At 43.0% G+C, this 22134-nt stretch overlaps 1 protein-coding gene across 4 annotated transcripts in view; it reads right to left on the bottom strand.

The window, feature by feature from the left end:
- SHC3 (SHC adaptor protein 3) overlaps positions 1-22134 on the bottom strand; it is a 192949-nt gene that overhangs the window by 131226 nt on the left and 39589 nt on the right. For 3 of the 4 annotated variants that reach the window (XM_070795190.1, XM_070795189.1, XM_070795188.1), the window contains one exon: positions 5725-5795. In XM_070795190.1, the coding sequence (XP_070651291.1) occupies positions 5725-5795 (71 nt within the window). Of the gene's footprint in view, positions 1-291; positions 383-5724; positions 5796-7979; positions 8410-22134 lie in introns of those variants that run through there. The other variant, XM_070795191.1, reaches the window with a different exon arrangement.

Here is a 22134-nt window from a genome sequence, read left to right as displayed (position 1 = left end):
CCGGGCACTGATCCACTCCCCCATGAGCTGGTGATGAAATGGCCACGTGTCACAGAAGTTTGATGTGAGACGGCAAAGGGCTGTGGTGGACGTCGCGGGGGTGGAGGAGGCCAGGGTGCCTAGCCCCGCAGCCTGGTCGGTCCCTCTCTCGCGGGAAGTCCAACGAGGGCACGCGGTGGCGGGAGGCCTTCATGCACATGAGGAGAGACACCACAGCTGGGATGGATGCACACAGATGAGGATGCTGGGGGAGTCGATGGAACTGAAGGACTATGTGGTGAAAGGTTTTACCTTGGCCTTTTTCTTTTTTTGAGAGCACTGAGAGAATGTTGGAAGCCAGAAGTGACTGGACAAGTGAGCGTTACCAAGGCTGCCAGGTCGACTCGGGGAAGAGAGGGTGGATGGAGAGAAGAAACTGGACTTAGGCCATCCAGCTAGCCGTCTTTCAGGCTGAGGACTGACCCCTCCATGCTCCTAACTGGCAAGAGACCCCCGCAAGCCAGGCCGCCATTCTCGCTGTATCAGGCTGTATCAGGAGCATCCGTGACAGATCTTTAACACCTCGTCTGCGGGTTCCCTTCTCCTTCTGGCTGCCAGGGCGTGCTGGTTATTTTGTTCAAAATCATGGCCCTGTAGCCATCACAGTGCCCAGCACTGTCAGACCCATTCCACACAGTCACACATCTACCATCTAACCAAACTCCCTGAGGGAAACGTTGGACATAAAAGATCCCAGCATCACAACATTCAGTCTGACTCACCAGCTCATGGCGGATTCTGTGTCCATTACACTCTGCCCCCTCAGGCTGTAGTAATGTGAGAAAGTTGTGGCCAGGTGACTCTGAACTTCAACTCATGCTAGCATCCATGATACAAGTCTTCAGAGACCCCCATTGATAGGTTGAATCAGAACACAAGGAGGGACTTCCTTAGTGGTCCAGCTAAGACTCGGTGTTCCCAATGCAGGGGGACGGGGTTCGATCCCTAGTCAGGGAACTAGATCCCACATGCCACGACTAAGAGCTGGTGGTTGGTGTACTGCAACTATAACTTGGTGCAGCCAAATAAATGAAATATATTTTTTAAAAGAACAAAAGGAAATGCCTTCCTCAAAGAAGGATGTTGTCCTTACACAAACTTTGAGTTTGGTTTCAAACCAAAAATATTTCATACATGTTCCTGGGGAATTTTCAAAACACCTGGACTCTGAAGCAGAACCCTCCAGCAAGTGGATGCTAAGTGGAGTGCTAGGGAGCAATCTCGTCCATGGGCCGTGCTGGTCAAGGTCTGGGCTAAACCTGCATCTTCAGGGCCCATTGAAACTATGACAGCTTTAAAATAAGGGAAAGGGGCCAGTTAGCTCAGTTGGTTAGAGCATGGTTAATAAAATAAGGGAGATGAAAAACCTAAACTAGATTCAACTGTTTTCTCTCTACAGTTTGAAAAAAGCAAGTTTGTGTTGGTCTCTGCTCAACATTTTGTACATTTACAGGAATTCACCCTCACCTTCATTTACAGAAAGTGTAGCAAAGCCATGCACATTGAGCTCATGTGTCTATGCGAGGCTGAGTGGAAAGCAAACTTGATGGTTATTGGATGAATCCAAGCACTGCAGGAGGTCAGCTGGGGTTGCTTAGAACCAAAAATACACGTCAGACCATCTCAGTTACTGTTGGAGAAGGACCAGCTTGCTGAGTGCTCTGGGTCTAACCGCATATATATTTATAGCCTTCCATGCCATAAAAACAGCTTAAGGTGATTTCCAATAATAAATCAAATTGAACACGGCAAATCAAATTAGCAGATGGGAAGGGGAAAGAAAGTAAGGCCTTGCTTTTCCCGTGACCATGGCACATGGGCGCTTCCTGTCACCCTGCAGGGTGGCCTGACAGGCTGCTCGCCAAGTCAGACCAAAAGCACACTCGCTACCCTATCCCAGTCCACCCCATCTAATGAGGCACGTCACACTCTGACAGGAAGTACAGTAACTCAGTCCAAACCATCCCCCGAGGCACAGGGTGTGGTCCCCATGGGCAGAGTGGCCGGAAGCCACAGCAGTGGCCATCAGCATTCTGCCACAGTCTCCTCATGTGAAGACCCAGTAGCTTAACACAGATGAAAGCGTAGGTCTCTGATTTGACTTCCAGCTGGGGAGCTGGGTCCTCCCTGCTTCAAGCCCCCACCTTCCTCAGGGCGACACCAAGCTGAGACCCTCCCCACAGTCCTCCGGGGCTGCACAGCACAGGGAAATCCATGCAGGGAGAAAGTTGGTTCCCCACGTGGGTTTCAGGTTTCACAGACCATGAGGTGGCGCTGGTGATGGGGGAGACAACAGAAGGCAGTTTCCTCAAGCTCTTGAGTGGCCCAGCTTCTGCTGTGGGGTTCCTGTGTGGCCTTAATAGTGCTGAGTTATAAGGGTGTGGGGAGGCGTGCTGACAGGGGTCACGTTGTGGGGTCGGAACTAAAGGGAGTCACCCTCTTCAAGGCCATGCAGGTGCAGGGACCAGGGGAACATTGGGAAGCTAGTTCTTCTCAGTTCAGTTCTGTTCAGTCGCTCAGTTGTGTCCGACTCTTTACGACCCCATGGACTGCAGCACAACAGGCTTCCCTGTCCACCACCAACTAGTTCTTCTGCAAAAGTTTTTTCTTCATCTGTCAAGCGTCTCTGTCCCCTGAGCAGACTTTCATAAATACAGTAAGTCCCCACATATGATCCTTCAAGTTGTGTGTGTGTGTGTGTGCGCGAGCGCGCGTGCACGCTCAGTCGCTTCAGTCATGTCCGACTCTGTGACCCCGTGGACTGTAGCCTGCTAGGCTCCTCTGTCCATGGGATTCTGCAAGCAAGAATACTGGAGTGGGTTGCCATGCCCTTCTCCAGGGGATCTTCCCAACCCAGGAATCAAACTCAGGTCTCATGCATCTCTTGCACTGCAGGCAGATTCTCTACTGCTGAGCCATCAGGGAAGCCCAAGCCTTCAAGTTGCAAACTTGCTAAGATGTGAACATGGTTCACATGTCCAAATCACATAAATGAGTTCACACGTGTGGCACACACTGTCACATGGGTGCACCCTCTTCCAGGGGTTGTGCTTTTGGGTACTTTACTACAGTATTGTCTAGAGTATAGAGGTACAGTATCTTTATTTCAAGTTCAGGATGCCTGGAAGCAAGCATTACAGCAGCAGTGATGTAGCAGGTACTACTGTACTTTTCAAGGTACTATCCTGTAAGATTAAAAATGTTTTATTTATTTTTTGTTTGCTTTTTTATATATTATTTGTATGAAAAGTATTTTAAATTTTTTACAGTATAGTACTATATAGCTGGGCTTCCTAGGTGGCTCAATGGTAAAGAATCTCCCTGCCAATACAGGAGACACAGGTTCAATCCCTGGGTCAGGAAGACCCCCTGAAGAAGGAAATGCCAATGCACTTACACCCTTCTTGCCTGGAGATCCCCATGGACAGAGGAGCCTGGCGGGCTACAATCCATAAGGTTGCAAGAGTTGGACATGACTTAGAGACAACATCAACAATAGAACTTAACTACAGCATTAGGTTTCCCTACAACCTTTCAAGAATGCCTTTAGCATATAAAGCACATCAAGATGGGAGAATTTAATCACAGGTATGTTTAACACTCAGCTGCCACACAGACTTGAAATCGTGCCACATCCACAGGACACCATTGAGCATTCTTGTCCTGGGTGTGAAGGCTGCTTTCTGATGTTGATTTGTCAAACCGTTTCCTACAAGTGCTGTCTGGCTCGTAACAAAATAAGAAACAGGTCACATGATAAAAATGAGGCAAAAGACAAAAAGCATCACAGAGAAAAGCAAACAGTTTTCAAAAAGTCTAATAAATCGAGAACAATGTATACATATATTTATATGTATGTATAACTGAATCACTTTGCAGTACAACAGAAGTTAACATATCATAAATCAACTATATTTCAATTAAAATAAATATATTGATATTTTTTAAGTCTAATAAACCCAAGGCAATTCTGATATAATCAAAGTACAACACCGAGTTTCCTGAGTCAAGGAATGGCACTTCACTTGGCCCATTACAGTGCTGCACCGCTGCTAGAATCTAAATAGAGTGGAATTGGATGTCTGCTCCACAGCTTTTTTCTACCACTACCATGATTTTATCTGGCCATTTGGCACCCAAAGAATGCCCAGACCTTGATCCAAAGGCACACCGGGATTGCTACTGGCCGTCCTGCCCACCTCCATTCCTGAAAAGCAGGACTTGGCCATTTGCATGTGTGTCTTTCTCCCCCAAAACAGGGGGTCTGGCAAAGCAGGACAGCAGCCATGGTAAAGACTCAAAAAATATATCAGAAGAATTAAAATGACATAAATTATCTCGGAAGTTCTAGGACCTATAAAGAAAATTCAATAGAAATGGCTGACAATTCTCTTTAAAAAACAACGGCACCATACACAACATTGTAAATCAAATATACTTCAGGGTTTTGAAGTTAAAAAAACACAACTACCACCACCCCCCATGAGCAGGTGACCAGAGTCAGGGGTTCCAGTGTCCCTAGGTCCATGGTTAAGCATTCTGCCCACACCCCCTACACAGCACTGCCTTCTCACAGCTGGGATGAATGAGTGATTGACTAAACACTCAGACTTTTATTCTAACTGCTCTCACTTCAAAATACCATTCTTTTGCCTTGGCAATATCCATAAACCATTTTCTACAAATATGTGGAGATGGATTCTCCCCTTGGCGTAGATTACTACTGTGTTCACAATAAGTGTGTCTTGAGTTGCTTGAGAGAGAAGGAAGACATCAACTCTTTTGAACATGAATTTCTTCAATGAGCAAGAAGAGGTTTCATTGTGATGCTTAAAACGTAGAACTGAGGTATGTAAATTACTGAGCAGCTAATTACCATAAATAATTGCTTTCTAAAGCTCAATCTTTAGTTTTTGGCTTGCTAATGCAAAGATATCCAATAGACAAATTTGAACGAAATAAAATTGAGGCATTTTCTGAGGTCACTGTTTAAATTAAACAATGCCACTACTGCCAAAGCAATATAAGCTCATCGCCTTCTGAAATGTAGCTATTTCACAGACCTAGTCCTAGCTTTCTGGTTCTCTTCTTCAAGATGACTTGAAATTGGCATTTTTCTAAAGATACAAGTTCTACTAGGCTATGAATTTTATAAAAACATGCTTAAAAACAGAATTGGCCCTCAAGTTTAAAATCTGGTTTAAAACATATAAACCTGCTCAAAATCACTGAAGCCTTAAAAGAATCAGTCTGCTTTCTAAATTATTACTCCCATTAAGATTTCTACTTCCAACTGTGTGCATTTTAATTTCTGTGTATACCATTGGAAATTCTCTCTTGACATCTTGATTTAAAAAAAAAAAAGAAATAACAGAGATTTAAAATATCAGTCTGGTCTAAGAGTTTCTTTTATTAAAGAAACAAACATAAACACTCCATTTGTCTGCAACTTAATTATAAAAAGAGTTTGGAAGTGAGGAGTGTTCTTCAGGAGGCTTGTGTCAAGACATACATGTCACAAACATAGAACACTCAGGAGACTTGAGACAGTGAGTCCTGACTCCCTGTCCCTGGTCACCAGCACTCAAGGGGCAGACTTTCCCTCTGGAAATTTCTAGTGGTTTACTTCAGAAATCATTCCTTTCTCAAGTAAAATCACAGGAGTCCATTTTCAAGAGGGCTTACCTGGTAATTTGCGTCCTTGTACTGAAGTCAAGAGACCTCATGGAGCGAAGAACTTCAATGCACCCCAGATACTGCAAGGAGAGAAAATGTAAGTCATGAGTCAGAGAACTAAGATGAAGAGATGATTCCTAACCAAAGCAAAGTCATTTGGGGGAGCCATACACAGTTTTTCAACCACATTGTAACTTTTTATTCATGGTGACACTTCGTTCTGTTTCTATAGAAGTAATAACTCACACCCATCAGAAAATATCCTGAGTGCTTACATTTGGCACTATACTTAACTTTCACGAAACCCATTAGGATGTTCACTTTCTTTAGCAATACACCTTCAAAAGCTTTTGTTGAGGTATAACTTGTATGTCATAAAATGCAGAAATCATAAATGTATAACTCAATGATCATTTAAACATGCACCTGTCATGTAACCACCACCCAACATCCCAGCATCCCATTTCCAGTCCTTTACTAAATTTCCAGGAGTTTATAATATTTAAAGAAAGAACGAAAACACTATAATACCAACATTTTGGCCAACTTTACACTTCACTATTTAGTAAATACATTTTGGGCTTTGAACAAACTACAGAGTATCCCCAACGGTGTTTTATTTTGGTTTACCAGAAAGACCTCTTCTGAATTATTTAACATAAATTTCCAGAATTTCAACTTAACATATAAATTTGTAGCTACATTTGTTTATCAGTTTTATACATGAGAATGTATGTGTACATGTGAATATATGGCCACAGTTAAAGCTACAGACAAACAACTAGAATGGAAGAGATAGAATATTCGTGTTCCAAAGCCCTTGGGGGAGTTTGAAGGTACAGATGTTTTATACTAATGACTTTAAATTTAGACATAGCAGGAAGGGACCTCATGGTGTAGTACAGAAAAGACTGCATTTAAATTATACAGAAAAACTGAATTTGAGCCTGGCTCTGTCATATCATCTTACATAACCTCAAGCAAAACTTCAAACTTCTCTGAAATGTGACTATTACTCCAACCACTGCACAGTCACAGAGTTATTTAAATACCACCACCTCCATCAGTTAAGTGGGTACCATGAACGGTCACAGAGACATATGAATAAGATGACCACCAACCCTGCAGAGTCATATGATTAAAGGGACAATATCACAGAATCACGTGAATGCTGAGACCAGCATCACAGGATTATATAACTACCACCTCCACCACCAAAGTCGAAGACTTACTCGAATACCACATCCATTATCACAAACGTACATGAGTACCATGACTAACATTGCAGAGTTATGTATACTACAACGAGGTCGCAAGTCACAGGAAAACAGTAAACAACAGTGCATGATCACGTGACTACCACTATCGCTATTATAGACTTGTGTGGATGCCATCATCGCCACAGCAGGGTTAGATGATGACCACTGTCACTAAGATATGTGCAGACCACGACCCCCTTTGCTGAGTTACAGGATTGTCAAGACCACCACTGTCACAGTTATGTGAACATCACAACCACATCCCAGAGGTATGTGAACACCATCACCAGCAACATTACAAAGTGAAGTAATTACTTCAACCAAAGTGGCAAAGTTGGTCAATAACTCTAAAATGTGTGACGACCATTCCTACCACCACTGCAGTTATGGAAACCTCCATGCCCACCACTGCAGATGTGTGAATATGACATAATCACTGCAGGTCAGATAGTTACTATGCCCATCATCACAGAGCTATTGAAGACCATTTTATAACACTGCAGAATTATATGATACCACCCACACAACCATAGCAAAATGTGAATTCTGTGAATGCTCTCTCAGTTATGGGAATATCACTACCCCACAGTGCCATGCTAATGCCAACACGACCATCATTGTAGAGCTGTGTGAATTCCACGCCCAAGTCCTGATGTTATCTGAATTACACCATCACCAACCTCACAAGATCTGTGAATAACAATATCAATGCTATATAATTATGCCATGACAAAATAACATCTTAGGATTATGAATACTGTGATGAATTGCAGTGTCTACGAACACAACCTTCCCCAGTGATGCGGGGTCATGTGAATACAAGACCTCTGCCACACAGTTATTTGAATATCACCTGTTGGGCTGAACCCTACAGGCCTGCAAGCCCGGCATTTGCCCCGCTTCAAGACCCAAGAAAGAGCTGGTGTCAGCAACAGAGACATCAATGGCTTAATGGATGGGGGGAATCTCACATGTCTGAAGCAAGGTCCCGGAGCAACAACCCACCATGTGCAGCAGACAGCGGGCAGAACAGGGCAGTAGTCTTCGCTCCTAGGGGGAGAGGGAGGTTACCAGTTATAGGGGGAACTGACATCAGGTTGGCTATCAGTTACCAGGGAAAACCAGCAAGTGAGCATATCCATAATGGCCCATTTGATAAGGTATCATGGTGGAGATGCTCTAAACCAAAGCTTAGAATGATCACTGGCTGGGGCCGGGGGCAAGGATGTGGGAAGGTCAGTCATGTGAGTAGGGTGTAGGTATAGCTGGCACTGGTCAAGCAGGGGATGTACAGAGAGCAAGAAAACAGCCATCCTGGGTGGCCGGATCATCCACCACCTCTGCCCTGACAATGATGATATGTGAAATGCAAACACCTGGCCAACCTCAAAAGGCCATGGAAATAACATCAGCAACATCATAAAGTCATATGAATGCACTTATCATGGTGGCACATTATGTGTATGCAAATACCACCACCATGATAGGGCTGTGTGGATACCATGACCAACATCACAGCTATGGGAGCCGTGGGAGCTATGGGAACAGACAGCCAATGGTGAGGTTATGAGAAGACTATCACCAACACAACCACTGAGTTATGTGATTACCACAACCAACACCACAGGTTGTGTAAACACCATAAACAACATCCAACATCATTTCAATGCTATCAGCAACCCTGCAGATATATGAATATCATGTCCCCCACAGCAGATTTATATGAGGACCGTCTACACCCATTCCACAGAAAAACCCGTAACATGCTCACCACTACAGAGGTAGATGAACACTACCACTTAGATCCTTGCACAGTCACATGAATACCACAGCCACCAACTCTGCAGTTATATGAATATGACCACAACCAACATCACAGATTCTTGTGAATACCACCACCAACACTAATGCAAAGCTATGTGAATTCCTTGACGAATGTGCAGAATAACATGTAGACTAACTTCTCAGAGTTGTTATTACCACCACCACAACCTTCACAGGTATGCCAGTACCTCCACTGCTGTCACAGTTATATAAAGACCATGTCCAACTTCAGGGAATCATATAAGATGACAAACACTGCCACACTCGCGGCACTACATAAACATCACCACCAACACTGCCAAGTGGAATTACCCTCCCGAGGGTCTGTAGCAATTTGTCCTGTCCCCACCAATGTCTAAGCAAGTTTACTTCTCTACCCTTTGTAACAGTTCAGTTCAGTTCAGTCACTCAGTCGTGTTCGACTCTTTGCGACCCCATGAATCGCAGCACGCCAGGCCTCCCTGTCCATCACCAACTCCCGGAGTTCACTCAGACTCACGTCCATCGAGTCAGTGATGCCATCCAGCCATCTCACCCTCTGTCGTCCCCTTCTCCTCCTGCCCCCAATCCCTCCCAGCATCAGAGTCTTTTCCAATGAGTCAACTCTTCGCATGAGGTGGCCAAAGTACTAGAGTTTCAGCTTTAGCATCATTCCTTCCAAAGAAATCCCAGGGCTGATCTCCTTCAGAATGGACTGGTTGGGTCTCCTTGCAGTCCAAGGGACTCTCAAGAGTCTTCTCTAACACCACAGTTCAAAAGCATCAATTCTTCGGCGCTCAGCTTTCTTCACAGTCCAACTCTCACATCCATACATCACAGTGGACAACATCAATCTTTTGAAACTTTGCCTCTTGTGGGCAAAAGTATTTCTTTTCTGTTGTTGTTTTCATTTGAATCTCCCTGTCATCTAATTAGATTGTGTAGTTTTCTATTGTTTATTGGCTATTTGCACTTCTTTTTCTGTTAACTGACTGTTCATATCTTTGGTCCAGTTTTCTATTAGGTTCTTCATCTTTTTCTTCTAGATTAATGTGATGTTAATCTTTTGATGGTCAGTTTCTACATTTTACCTAAAAGAACTTGTTACCATAGTAATATAGTAATAATTCCTGTGATTACATGCCTATCCTTTCTGGTGTGGCTTTGGAATGCCTTATCTTGCATGAGAAGATCTTGTGTCCACAGGTCTTCATAATAATCTTCCAAATTTTATTTTAAGAATATTTATTTATTATTTACCTATCTATGCTTTCACTTTATTTAATGGTTTTCGTTTAGCTTTTAAATCTATTTGGGATTTATTTGTCTATATAGGCTATGGCATGAATTATAATGCTAGCCTCCAAATGGACTACTACTTATATGAGTTGTTGTTGTTCAGTTGCTAAGTCATGTCCAAATCTTTGCAACCCCATGGAATACAGCATGCCAGGCTACCCTGTCTTTCAGTATCTCTGAGAGTTTCCTCAAACGCATGTCCACTGAGTCAGTGATGGCATCCAATCATCTCATCCTCTGTGTTCCCCTTCTCCTCCTGCCCTCAATCTTTCCCAGCATCAGGTCTTTTCCAGTGAGTCAGCTCTTTGCATCAGGTAGCCAAAGTTTTGGAGCTTCAACTTCAGCAGCAGTCCTCCCAATGAATATCCATGGTTGATTTCCTTTGGGATTGACTGATTTGATCTCCTTGCTGTCCAAGAGGCTCTCAAGAGTCTTCTCCAGCACCACAGTTTGAAAGCATCAATTCTTCAGCATCAGCCTGCTTTATGGTTCAACTCTCACATCCATAATAAATGATTACCAGAAAAACAATAGCTTTGACTATACAGACCTTGATCGGAAAAGTGATTTCTCTGCTTTTGAATATGCTGTCTGGGTTTTTCATAGCTTTTCTTCCAAGGAGAAAGCATCTTTTAATTTCATCTCTGCAGTCACCATCCACATTGATTTTGGAGCCAAAGAGAATAAAATCTTCCACTGTTTCCACTTTTTCCCTATCTGTTTGCCATGAAGTGATGGGACTAGATACCATGATCTTAGTTTTTAGAAAGCTGAGTTTCAAGCCAGCTTTTTCACTCTCCTCTTTCACCTATCAAGAGGCTCTTTATTTCTTCTTTGCTTTTTGCCATTAGAGTGGAATCATCTGCATATCTGAGGTTGTTGATATTTCTCCCGGCAATCGATTTCAGCTTGTGAGCCATCCAGCCCAGCATTTCACATAATGACTCTGGGGCTTCCCTGGTGACTCAGATGGTAAAGAATCCACCTGCAATGCAGGAGACCCAGGTTCAATCCTTGGGTGGGAAAGATCCCCCGAAGAACAGAATGGCTACACACTCTGCTATTCTTGCCTGGAGAATTTCATGGACAGAGGAGCCTGACAGGCTATAGTCCATAGGGTTGCAAAGACTGGGACACAACTGAGGGACTAACTTTCACTTTTCTCCCTACATATAAGTTAAATAAGCAGGGTGACAATATACAGCCTTGATGTACACCTTTCCCAATTTTGAACCAGCCAGTTGATTCATGTCCAGTTCTAGCTCTGCTTCTTGACCTACATACAGGTTTCTCAGGAGACAGGTAAAGTGCTCTAATATTCCCATCTCTTTAAGAATTTTCCACAGTTTGTTGTGATCCACACAGGATAGCTCAATTGGTAAAGAATCTGCCTGCAAAGCAGGAGACCCCAGTTCAATTCCTGGGTTGGAAAGATCCACAGGAGAAGGGACAGGCTACCCACTCCAGTATTCTTGGGCTTCCCTGGCGGCTCAGCCGGTAAAGAATCCACCTGCAATGCGGGAGACCTGGGTTCAATCCCTGGGTTGGGAAGATCCCCTGGAGAAGTGAAAGGCTAACTACTCCAGTAGTCTGGCCTGGAGAATTCCATGGACTACAGTCCATGGGGTCGCAAACAGTTGGACATGACTGAGCGACTTTCACTCACTTCACACAGTCAAAGGTTTTAGCATAGTCAGTGAAGCAGAAGTAGAGGTTTTCAGAATTCCTTTGCTTTCTCTATGACCCAACAGATGTTGACAATTTGATCTCTAGCTCCTCTACCTCTTCTAAATCCAGCTTGTACATCTGGAAGTTCTTGGTTCATGTACTGTAAAAGCCTAGCTTGAAGGATTTTGAGCACGACCTTGCTAGAATGTGAAATGAGTGAAATTGTGCAGTAGTTTGAATATTCTTCAACACTGCCTTTCTTTGGAATTAGAACAAAAGCTAGCCTTTTCCAGTCCTGTGGCCATTGCTGAGTTTTCCAAATTTGCTGGGATATTGAGTGTAGCACTTGATCCTAACAGCATCATCTTTCAGGATTTGAAATAGCTCAGCAGGAATTCCATCACCTCCACTAGCTTTTTTGTAGTAAAGTTTCCTAAGGTCCACTCGGCTTCACACTCCAGGATGTCTGGCTCTAGGTTAGTGACCACACCATTATGATTACTCAGGTCATTAAGAGCTTTTGTGTATAGTTCTTCTGTGTATTCTTGCCACTTCTTATTATCTTCTGTTTCTGGTAGGTCCATGCCATTTCTGTCCTTTATTGTGCCCAACTTTGTATGAAATGTTCCCTTGGTATCTCAAATTTCTTGAAGAGATCTCTCATCTTTCCCATTCTATTTTTTTCCTCTATTTCTTTGCATTGTTCACCTAAGAAAGTGTTCTTATCTCTCCTTACTATTCTCTGGAACTCTGCATTCAGTTGGGTATATCTTTCCCTTTCTTCTTAGCCTTTCTCTTCTCTTCTCAGCTATTTGTAAGGCTTATACAAGTACTTAAGTAAGAATTTATATGAATATCACTGATTTAATCATTCATTCATGTCTTGCTGGATTAATGTGCCAACTTTGTGGTATGTTAAATTCCTATTTCTGTATGGACCTTTATCTGAACTCTCTTATATGTCATTGGTCAATTTATGAGTCTCTTGTGCATATTTTTCCTTAAGAACTTTAAGATTATTTAATGAGATTCTCCCACACCTAAAAAACCATTTGAATTCCATTGAAATTTCATATGCTACCTTGAAAAGAATTTACATTTATTATTAAGTTTTTTATCCACAAACATGAGAGTTGTCTCAAATTCAGATATTATTTATTGTCTTTAATAAGACTGCAGTTTTTATTATATAAATCTCATACTTTTCTTGGTGTATTCCAAGGCATTTTTGGGCTCCAAAATCACTGCCGATGGTGATTGCAGCCATGAAATTAAAAGTCGCTTACTCCTTGAAAGGAAAGTTATGACCAACCTAGACAGCATATTAAAAAGCAGAGACATTACATTGTCAGCAAAGGTCCATCTAGTCAGGGCTATGGTTTTTCCAGTAGTCATGTATGGATGTGAGAGTTGGACTATAAAGAAAGCTGAGCACAGAAGAATTGATGCTTTTCAACTGTGGTTTTGGAGAAGACTCTTGAGAGTCCCTTGGACTACAAGGAGATCCCACCAGTCCATCCTAAAGGAGATCAGTCCTGGGTGTTCACTGGAAAGACTGATGTTGAAGCTGAAGTTCCAAAACTTTGGCCACCTGATGCAAAGACCTGATTCATTGGAAAAGACCCTGATGCTGGGAAAGATTGAGGGTGGGAGGAGGGGCAACAGAGAATTAGATGGTTAGATGGCATCATGGACTCAATGGACATGAGTTTGAATAAACTCCAGGAGTTGGTAATGGACAGGGAGGCCTGGCATGCTGTGGTTCATGGGGTTGCAAAGATTCAGACATGACTGAGTGACTGAACTGAAGGCATTTTTGTATAAATTTTGGTAACCACAAGGAATGAGAGTTTGATTTTTCCATCATGTGTCTACCTGGTTTTTACTACATAGAAAATTCAATCACTGGGCTCCAGAGATGTACAAAATTGAAGAACTGTGCAAACCTGGACAATGGAGCCCAGAAAACCTCCCAAAACTGAAGACAACCTCCTACCACCAAAGAGACTGAAACATAAAACACAGTGTAAAGTCATGAAATTTAGATGCAGAAGTTTCCACATTAGCTTCATGGGAATTCCAGGAAAATAAAAGAAAAAAGTAGAGGGAAAGTTCTCTTTCAGCACCAGATATATGAAAACAAATACCATAGAAAGGATGAAGAAGAGTATTTAGCCAAGAATCTTATACCCACCCAAACTAGCATTCAAATAGGAGGGCAAAGCAAAGACTCAGAAAGTTAACCACCCACAGACGTTCTATGAAAGAAGCATTTCAGGAAAACAAGGACTACAAAGAAGAGAAGGATGTGGGCTGCAAGAAACAATGATAAGAAAAGAATCAACAAAATTTACAGGTACACTTTATACCTAAGCAATTATTGATGCATAACTCTAAGTTTTTTTTTATACTGATGGGAAACTGAAATCTCAGATGATCTCAGTATGGCTGGTAGGGGACAAAGAAAAAAAGTGGTTGAGGAGGATAAGGGAAACTTGCTAAAGAAGACTGGACCACATAAGCGTATGAACATGAGGATGCCTAGTTCACTGGGTCGACCTTCAGAGACCTGGGGCACAGAGAGGAGCCAAAGACAGCGTGGGTATTGCTGGGAAGAAGAGTGGGAGGAGGAATGATTCGGAAGGAGTATTAGCTCTGAATCCTTCTGTGTTGTTTATAGACATTTTACATAGCAAGAACATGTTCGTTTATTACTCATACAATTACAAAATGAGGAAAAATGAAAAATATTTTCCACCAAAAGAAACAGACCATGCTTAATAAAATTGGACCTCCAAGTCAAGATGCAGATGGACCAAAAAGTTATTAAGGTCATCTTGGTGTCTCAAATGACAAAGGATCTTAAGCAGCCCTCCCAGAACTTCTAGAGAGCTACCTTGTTCTGATGATGCAATAGTGAGGGAAGTGATCCATGAAACCAGCCACACCTCTCAGGAAAGCTACTTCTATGATGGGTGTCTTTGAACTCCAGCCTCAGAGTTGGTCAAGGATGTGTGTGTGATCCCATCCAGGCCAACAAGTCAGAGTCCTGGGGGTTTTGGTGGAACTGTCTGGACCAGAGCAGCTTCTGAGAGCTGTGGTGGTGGTGGTTTAGTCACTAAGTCATGTCCAACTCTTGTGACCCCATGGACTATAGCCCGCCAGGCTCTTCCGTCCAATTAATAACTGTTCCTCAGTCCCCATACCTTTACTTTCAGAGGTTAGAAGAGTTTATGAATAACTAACCCTGGTGACTTCTAGCTTCATTGCCTATAAGAGGCCCCATTCCAATTTCATTTGGAATGATGGTAAGCCTAGGCTTATAATTTTCAAGCATGGCCCCTAAATGGGAATGTCATCCATGTTGCATGAACTCCTTATTGCAAAATTCAGATTTAAATCAAATAAAGTAGGGAAAATCACTAGACCATTCAGGTATGACCTAAATCAAAACCCTTATGATTATACAGTGGAAGTGACAAATAGATTCAAGGGATTAGATCTGATAGAGTGCCTGAAGAACTATGAACAAAGATTCGTGACATTGTACAGGAGACAGTGATCAAGACCATTCCCAAGAAAAACAAATGCAAAAAGACAAAATGGTTGTCTGAGGAGGCCTTACAAATAGCTGAGAAAAGAAGAAAAGTGAAAGGCAAAGGAGAAAAGGAAATGTATACCCATTTGAATGCAGAGTTCTAAAGAATAGCAAGGAGAGATTTAAAAAAAAAAAACCTTTCTCAGTAATCAATGCAAAGAAATAGAAGAAAACAATAGAATGGGAAAAACTAGAGATCTCTTCAAGAAAATTAGAGATACCAAGGGAACATTTCATGTAAAGATGGGCACAATAAAGGACAGAAATGGTATGGACCTAACAGCAGCAGAAGATATTAAGAAGAGGTGGCAAGAATACACAGAAGAACTATACAAAAAAGATCATAATGATCCAAATAATCATCATGGTGTGATCACTCACCTAGAGCCAGACATCTTGGAATGTCAAGTCAAGTGGGCCTTAGGAAGCATCACTACAAACAAAGCTAGTGGAAGTGATGGAATTTCAGTTGAGCTATTTCAAATCCTAAAAGATGATGCTGTGAAAGTGCTGCATTCAATATGCCAGCAAACTTGGAAAACTCAGCAATGGCCATAGGATTGGAAAGGGTCAGTTTTCATTCCAATCCCAAAGAAAGGCAATGCCAAAGAATGCTCAATGCTATGCTATGCTAAGTCACTTCAGTCATGTCCGACTCTGTGCGACCCCATAGACAGCAGCCCACCAGGCTCCCCTGTCCCTGGGATTCTCCAGGCAAGACACTGGAGTGGGTTGCCATTTCCATCTCCAACGCATGAAAGTGAAAAGTGAAAGTGAAGTCGTTCAGTCGTGTCTGACTCTTAGCAACCCCATGGATTGCAGCCTAACAGGCTCCTCCATCCATGGGATTTTCCAAGCAAGAGTACTGGAGTGGGGTGCCATTGCCTTCTCCAAGAATGCTCAAACAACCGCCCAATTGCACTCATCTCACACGCTAGTAAAGTAATGCTCAAAATTCTCCAAGCCAAGCTTCAACAATATGCAAATCTTAAACTTCCAGATGTTCAAGCTGGATTTAGAAAAGGCAAGGAATCAGAGATCAAACTGCCAACATCTGTTGGATCATCAAAAAAGCAAGAGAGTTCCAGAAAAACATCTACTTCTGTTTCATTGACTATGCCAAAGTGTTTGACTGTGTGGATCACAACAAACTTTGGAAAATTCTTCAAGAGATGGGAATACCAGACAACCTGACCTGCCTCTAGAGAAACCTGTATGCAGGTCAGGAAGCAACAATTAGAACTTGACATGGAACAACAGACTGGTTCCAAATAGGAAGAGGAGTACCTCAAGACTGTATATTGTCACCCTGCTTATTTAACTTATATGCAGAGTAAGTACATCATGAAAAACGCTGAGCTGGATGAAGCACAAGCTGGAATCAAGATTGCCAGGAGAAATGTCAATAACCTCAGATATGCGGATGACACCACCCTTATGGCAGAAAGTGAAGAAGAACTAAAGAGCCTCTTGATGAAAGTGAAAGAGGAGAGTGAAAAAGTTGGCTTAAAGCTCAGCATTCAGAAAACAAAGATCATGGCATCTGGTCCCATCACTTCATGGCAAATAGATGGGGAAACAGTGGAAACAGTGTGAGAATTTATTTTTCTGGGCTCCAAAATCACTGCAGATGATGATTGCAGCCATGAAATTAAAAGACGCTTACTCCTTGGAAGGAAAGTTATGACCAACCTAGACAGCATATTAAAAAGCAGAGACATTACTTTGCCAACAAAGTCCATCTAGTCAAGGCTATGGTTTTTCCAGTAGTCACGTGTGGATGTGAGAGTTGGACCGTGAAGAGGCCTGAGCGCTGAAGAATTGATGCTTTTGAACTGTGGTGTTGGAGAAGACTCTTGAGAGTCCCTTGGACGGCAAGGAGATCCAACCAGTCCATCCTAAAGGAGATCAGTCCTGGGTGTTCATTGGAAGGTCTGAAGTTGAAGCTGAAATGCCAATACTTTGGCCACCTGATGCAAAGAGCTGACTCATTTGAAAAGACCCTGATGCTGGGAAAGATTGGGGGCAGGAGGAGAAGGGGATGACAAAGGATAAGATGGTTGGATGGCACCACCAACTCAATGGACATGAGTTTGGGCAGGCTCCAGGAGTTGCTGTTGGACAGGGAGCCCTGGCGTGCTGCAGCTCATGGGGTCACAAAGAGTTGGACAAGACTGAGCAACTGAACTGAACTGAATATAAGCATTTGCTTACTGCATATGTGCTAAGTCACTTCAATCATGTCTGACTCTGTGCAACCCTATGCACTGTAGCTTGCTAGGCTCCTCTGCCCATGGGATTCTCCAGGCAAGAATACTGAAGTGAATTGCTATTGTGAATTGGTATTTACTTAAATTCTAAGTGAATTGCTTCTCCAGGGGATCTTCCTGACCCAGGGATCGAACCTGCATCTCTTACATCTCCTGCATTGGCAGGCAGGTTCTTTACCACTAACACGTCTGGGAAGCCCATTGTTTACTAACTACATGTAAGAAGACCCTACACCATTCTCATCATAAGTGTTAATGAACACTTATCTGCACCTGTTAGGAGGCTCACATAGAAAGAACTTGAACAGGCATCATGCCTTTGAAGAACTCACAGTTTACTGGTCATTCTTTGACAGCTACATCATGGGGCAGCAAAAGAAATGTGTCAGAACCAGGATGAAAGACAAATTGTTGGGAAATCAAAGGAGAGACCATGAAGCAATGTCCAAATGTACTATGTATATGAGGCAGTGAATTTCAGAGTGTGGTCCCCTGGCCAGCAGCAGCATCTCAGAACCTGTTAGAAAGTCCTGCAAGCTCTCCAGGGATTCTGATGTCCACTCAAGTCTGAGATTTGTCTATATAGTACTGATTTAACATTCCAACCTTTCTTTATCTGATCAATGTTGTACGAAGGCTGTTGCTGCTGCTGCTGCTAAGTCGCATCAGTCGTGTCCAACTCTGTGCAACCCCATAGACGGCAGCCCAACAGGCTCCTCTGTCCCTGGGATTCTCCAAGCAAGAATACTGGAGTGGGTTGCCATTTCCTTCTCCAGTGCATGAAAGTGAAAAGTGAAAGTGAAGTTGCTCAGTCGTGTCCGACTCTTTGAGACCCCATGGACTGCAGACTACCAGGCTCCTCTGTCCATGGGATTTTCCAGGCAAGAGTACTAGAGTGGGGTGCCATTGCCTTCTCCGTGTCTAAGGCTATGCAAGTTCAAATCTTGGTTTTTCCATTTAATACTTGAAACCTAGGTTTGCTTGCTTTTTAGTTAATTCTCCCAGAGCCTTGGGCTTCCCACGTGGCACAGTAGTAAAGAATCCGCCTGCCAATGCAGGAAGTGTAAGAGTCGCAGGTTTGATCCCTGGATCAGGAAGATCCCCTGGAGGAGGGCATGGCAACCCACTCCAGTATCCTTGCCTGGGAAATTCCATGGACAGAGGAGCCTGGAGTGCTACAGTCCATGGGGTCACAAAGACTCAGATAGGACTGAGCAACTGAGCGAGCATACAAGTGCACAGCTACAGCCTTACTTTCCTTAAATCAGAACAGTGGTGATAACATGTCTCCTGGATTTGCTGTGAGTATAAAACTCACCTGTAAAATATTTCACATAACTCCTGGCATTACATGGCTTAAGATACCAGTAATATTATTATTTTGTACACTTCAGGCCAAGTTCCTAAGGGTATCTTCATAAGAATGTGGCTGAGGGTTCAACTACAGTTTATATTTAGTTAAAAATGGCATATGTTTCCGTGCGTTTTATTTTTTTTTTCATTCTCCAGCTAACCTTGGGTGTTTCAGAGTTTTGTAGCTTTTGGCTTCTCCTGCTTTCTGAAGTAAACCTGGTAATAGCCCCCAGGTAGGGCGTCCAAACACGCCAAATCTTGGGAAACTGACGGCATAACATTGGTAAACGGACTCTGTGAAAACCCAAGTTCATGATATTAAAATAAAGAATTTCCAATTGTGTCCGAAGACTTTCTTCAGGAAACAGAGGAATACAGGCAAACAACACTATTATTAAAAATAATAACTCAAGGGCACAGAATAAAATCAGCTTTCTGGATGAGAAGCATTCAAAGCAAAAACATCTGGGGTTGGAGACAGAGTTCCTGTAACAGAAGTGAGTGTCAGTGAGAATAAACTGAGCCAGCTTGTTCAAGAATTCAAAGAAAAATTTTTAAAGGATTCAAAGAAATAATAGGGTGTGTAGGCAAGAATCCAGAGCCCTTAGAAAAACAACTGCAACTTACAATGATTCTGAAAGAAAACTCAATTCATCCAGAGCAGGAGGAAAATAAGGGGAAATGTTCCTTCAATACAGAAGAAAAGAGCGATAACCGCAATAGCACTAAGACAGAAGTCATCATTTTGTAAAAGAGGGTCTTGATAAAGACGTTTCTCAGCAGCTGTGTGCCTGAGCCAGTTTCAAATGAATGGAAAGGGCAGGGAGCCAAAAAAAAAAAAAGGTTGGGAAAAGATTAGCCACAGATCTGTCACCCTCCACCGACTCTCGCTTCACCCCAAGGACTGGGACTGCCATCTCAGAAGTCTACCTGGAGACACAGCCCTGGCCCTGAGTGCCTGAGGATGAAGGTGACGTCAGAATTATCTTAGTAGCTGCGTTTTCCCCCTGCCCCACCAAGTGTTTTAGGAAGTGAAGGAGACTGGGGGTCAGGGACATATTGCTGGAGCCAGAATTGTAAAAGTTCCCCAACGTGTGTGTGTTAGTTGCTCAGTAGTGGCCAACTCTTTGCAACCCCATGGACTGTAGCCCGCCAGGCTCCTCTGTCCATGGAATTCGCCAGGCAAGAATACTGGAGTGGATAGCCATTCCATTCTCCAGGGGATCTTCCCAACCCAGGGATTGAACCCAGGTCTCCTGCATTGCAGGTGGATTCTTTACCATCTGAGCCATCAGGGAAGCCCTTAGAAGTTCCCCATGGGATGCAGGAATTCACGGACAGAGAGACTCAGGTCCTAGAACAACCAAAAACTGCCAGGAGCTCAGGACTCACAGGAGGGCCGGGATGCCAAGAAAGGTTTACAGTGCTCACTGAAACCTGCCACCTTGAACCAATAACTCCCAGGCCCCCAAATTCATTTCACTCTTGCCAGCTGCTTGGACCCTCCAGAACCTGAGGGGTAGGGCCTCTTATATGGTTAGTTAGTGTCGGTGGGCTTCACAAACTGGCAAGCAAAACTTGAGCTACATACACGCCCCTCATTCTGCAGTTCAGTTTAGTTCAGTGGCACAGTCATGTCCGACTCTTTGCAACTCCATGGACTGCAGTACGCCAGGCTTCCCTGTCCATCACCAATTCCCAGAGCTTACTCAAACTCATGTCCATTGAGTTGGTGATGCCATCCAATCATCTCATCTTCCCTTCTCCTCCCACCTTCAATTATTCCCAGCATCAGGGTCTCTTCAAATGAGTCAGTTCTTCGAATCAGATGGCCAAAGTATTGGAGTTTCAGCTTCAGCATCAGTCCTTCCAATGAATATTCAGGACTGATTTCCTTTAGGATGGACTGGTTAGATCTCTTTGCTGTCCAAGGGACTCTCAAGAGTCTTCTCCAACACCACAATTCAAAAGCATCAATTCTTAGGTGCTCAGCTTTCTTTATAGTCCAGCTCTCACATCCATACATGACCACTGGAAAAACCATAGCCTTGACTAGATGGACTTTTGTTGGCAAAGTAATGTCTCTGCTTTTTAATATGCTGTCTAGGTTGGTCATAAGTTTTCTTCCAACCTCTCTCTTCATGGAGAGGAAAATAATTATGTGCCCACTCTCAGGGCATGGAGAAACATCCAGACTTTCAAAGGCCCCTTCTTGGGCCTTCAGCAGGCTCTAGGGTTGTGTCCTGAGCCCTTAGTGCTTGCTCTTCAGACCAGATCTGAGTTTTCACCTTGAGGATCCATCTGCAATGGATCATATTTAAAGAAAGATAAAGTTTAGCTTGAAATTCCACGAACCTAAGAAATGGAAGCATGAAAGTGAAATGCGAAAGTCGCTCAGCCGTGTCCAACTCTTTACAACCCCATAGACTGTACAGTGTATGGAATTCTCCAGGCCAGAATACTGGAGTGGGTAACCTTTCCCTTCTCCAGGGGATCTTCCCAACATAAATCACAATAAAAGACATCTGCAAATGCTAAAAAAAAAAAAAAGCAGGGCAATATTGTCTTTTATTTAAAATAATCATTATAATCTGAACAAATGCATTCTTTTTTCTCAAGTTTTCTCTGCCTAATCAAACATATATCCACATTTCTGTGTGTGTGTTTATATAGATAAAGGATATCTGACAAGATATATACTTGGTATGCCACCAGGAGTATGCTGAGGGAGAGAAGTACCCTCGCATTTTGATTTCACACATTAGGACTGTTGGATTTTCACGTGTGTGTGTAATAAGTGCAATAAGAGTAAATGCATTACTCGTAATAAAAATATTTTTAATTTATATAACCACACAGAAAATATTTTTTCTACACATATAAGAGGCTCAACACTGTTCTTTTGTTCCAGAAATTCCATTTCTGAAATTTTAACATAAGGAATGGATCTTAATGATCCCTACTCTTAAAAAAACCATTATGCATAAAGATCCTCTTGCTGTTTAGTTGTGTTGTTTTGTTGTTCAGTCGTGTCCAACACTTTTCAACCCCATGGACTGTAGCCCACCAAGCTCCTCTGTCCATGGGATTCTCCAGGCAAGAATACTGGAGTGGTTTGCTATTTCCTCCTCCAGGAGATCTTTGCAGGGATTGAAACTGTGTCTCCCGC

This window comes from Bos indicus, chromosome 8, assembly GCF_029378745.1.
Source record: "Bos indicus isolate NIAB-ARS_2022 breed Sahiwal x Tharparkar chromosome 8, NIAB-ARS_B.indTharparkar_mat_pri_1.0, whole genome shotgun sequence".
Classification (NCBI taxonomy): Eukaryota; Metazoa; Chordata; class Mammalia; order Artiodactyla; family Bovidae; genus Bos; species Bos indicus.
This window is presented reverse-complemented; position numbering and strand designations above follow the sequence as displayed.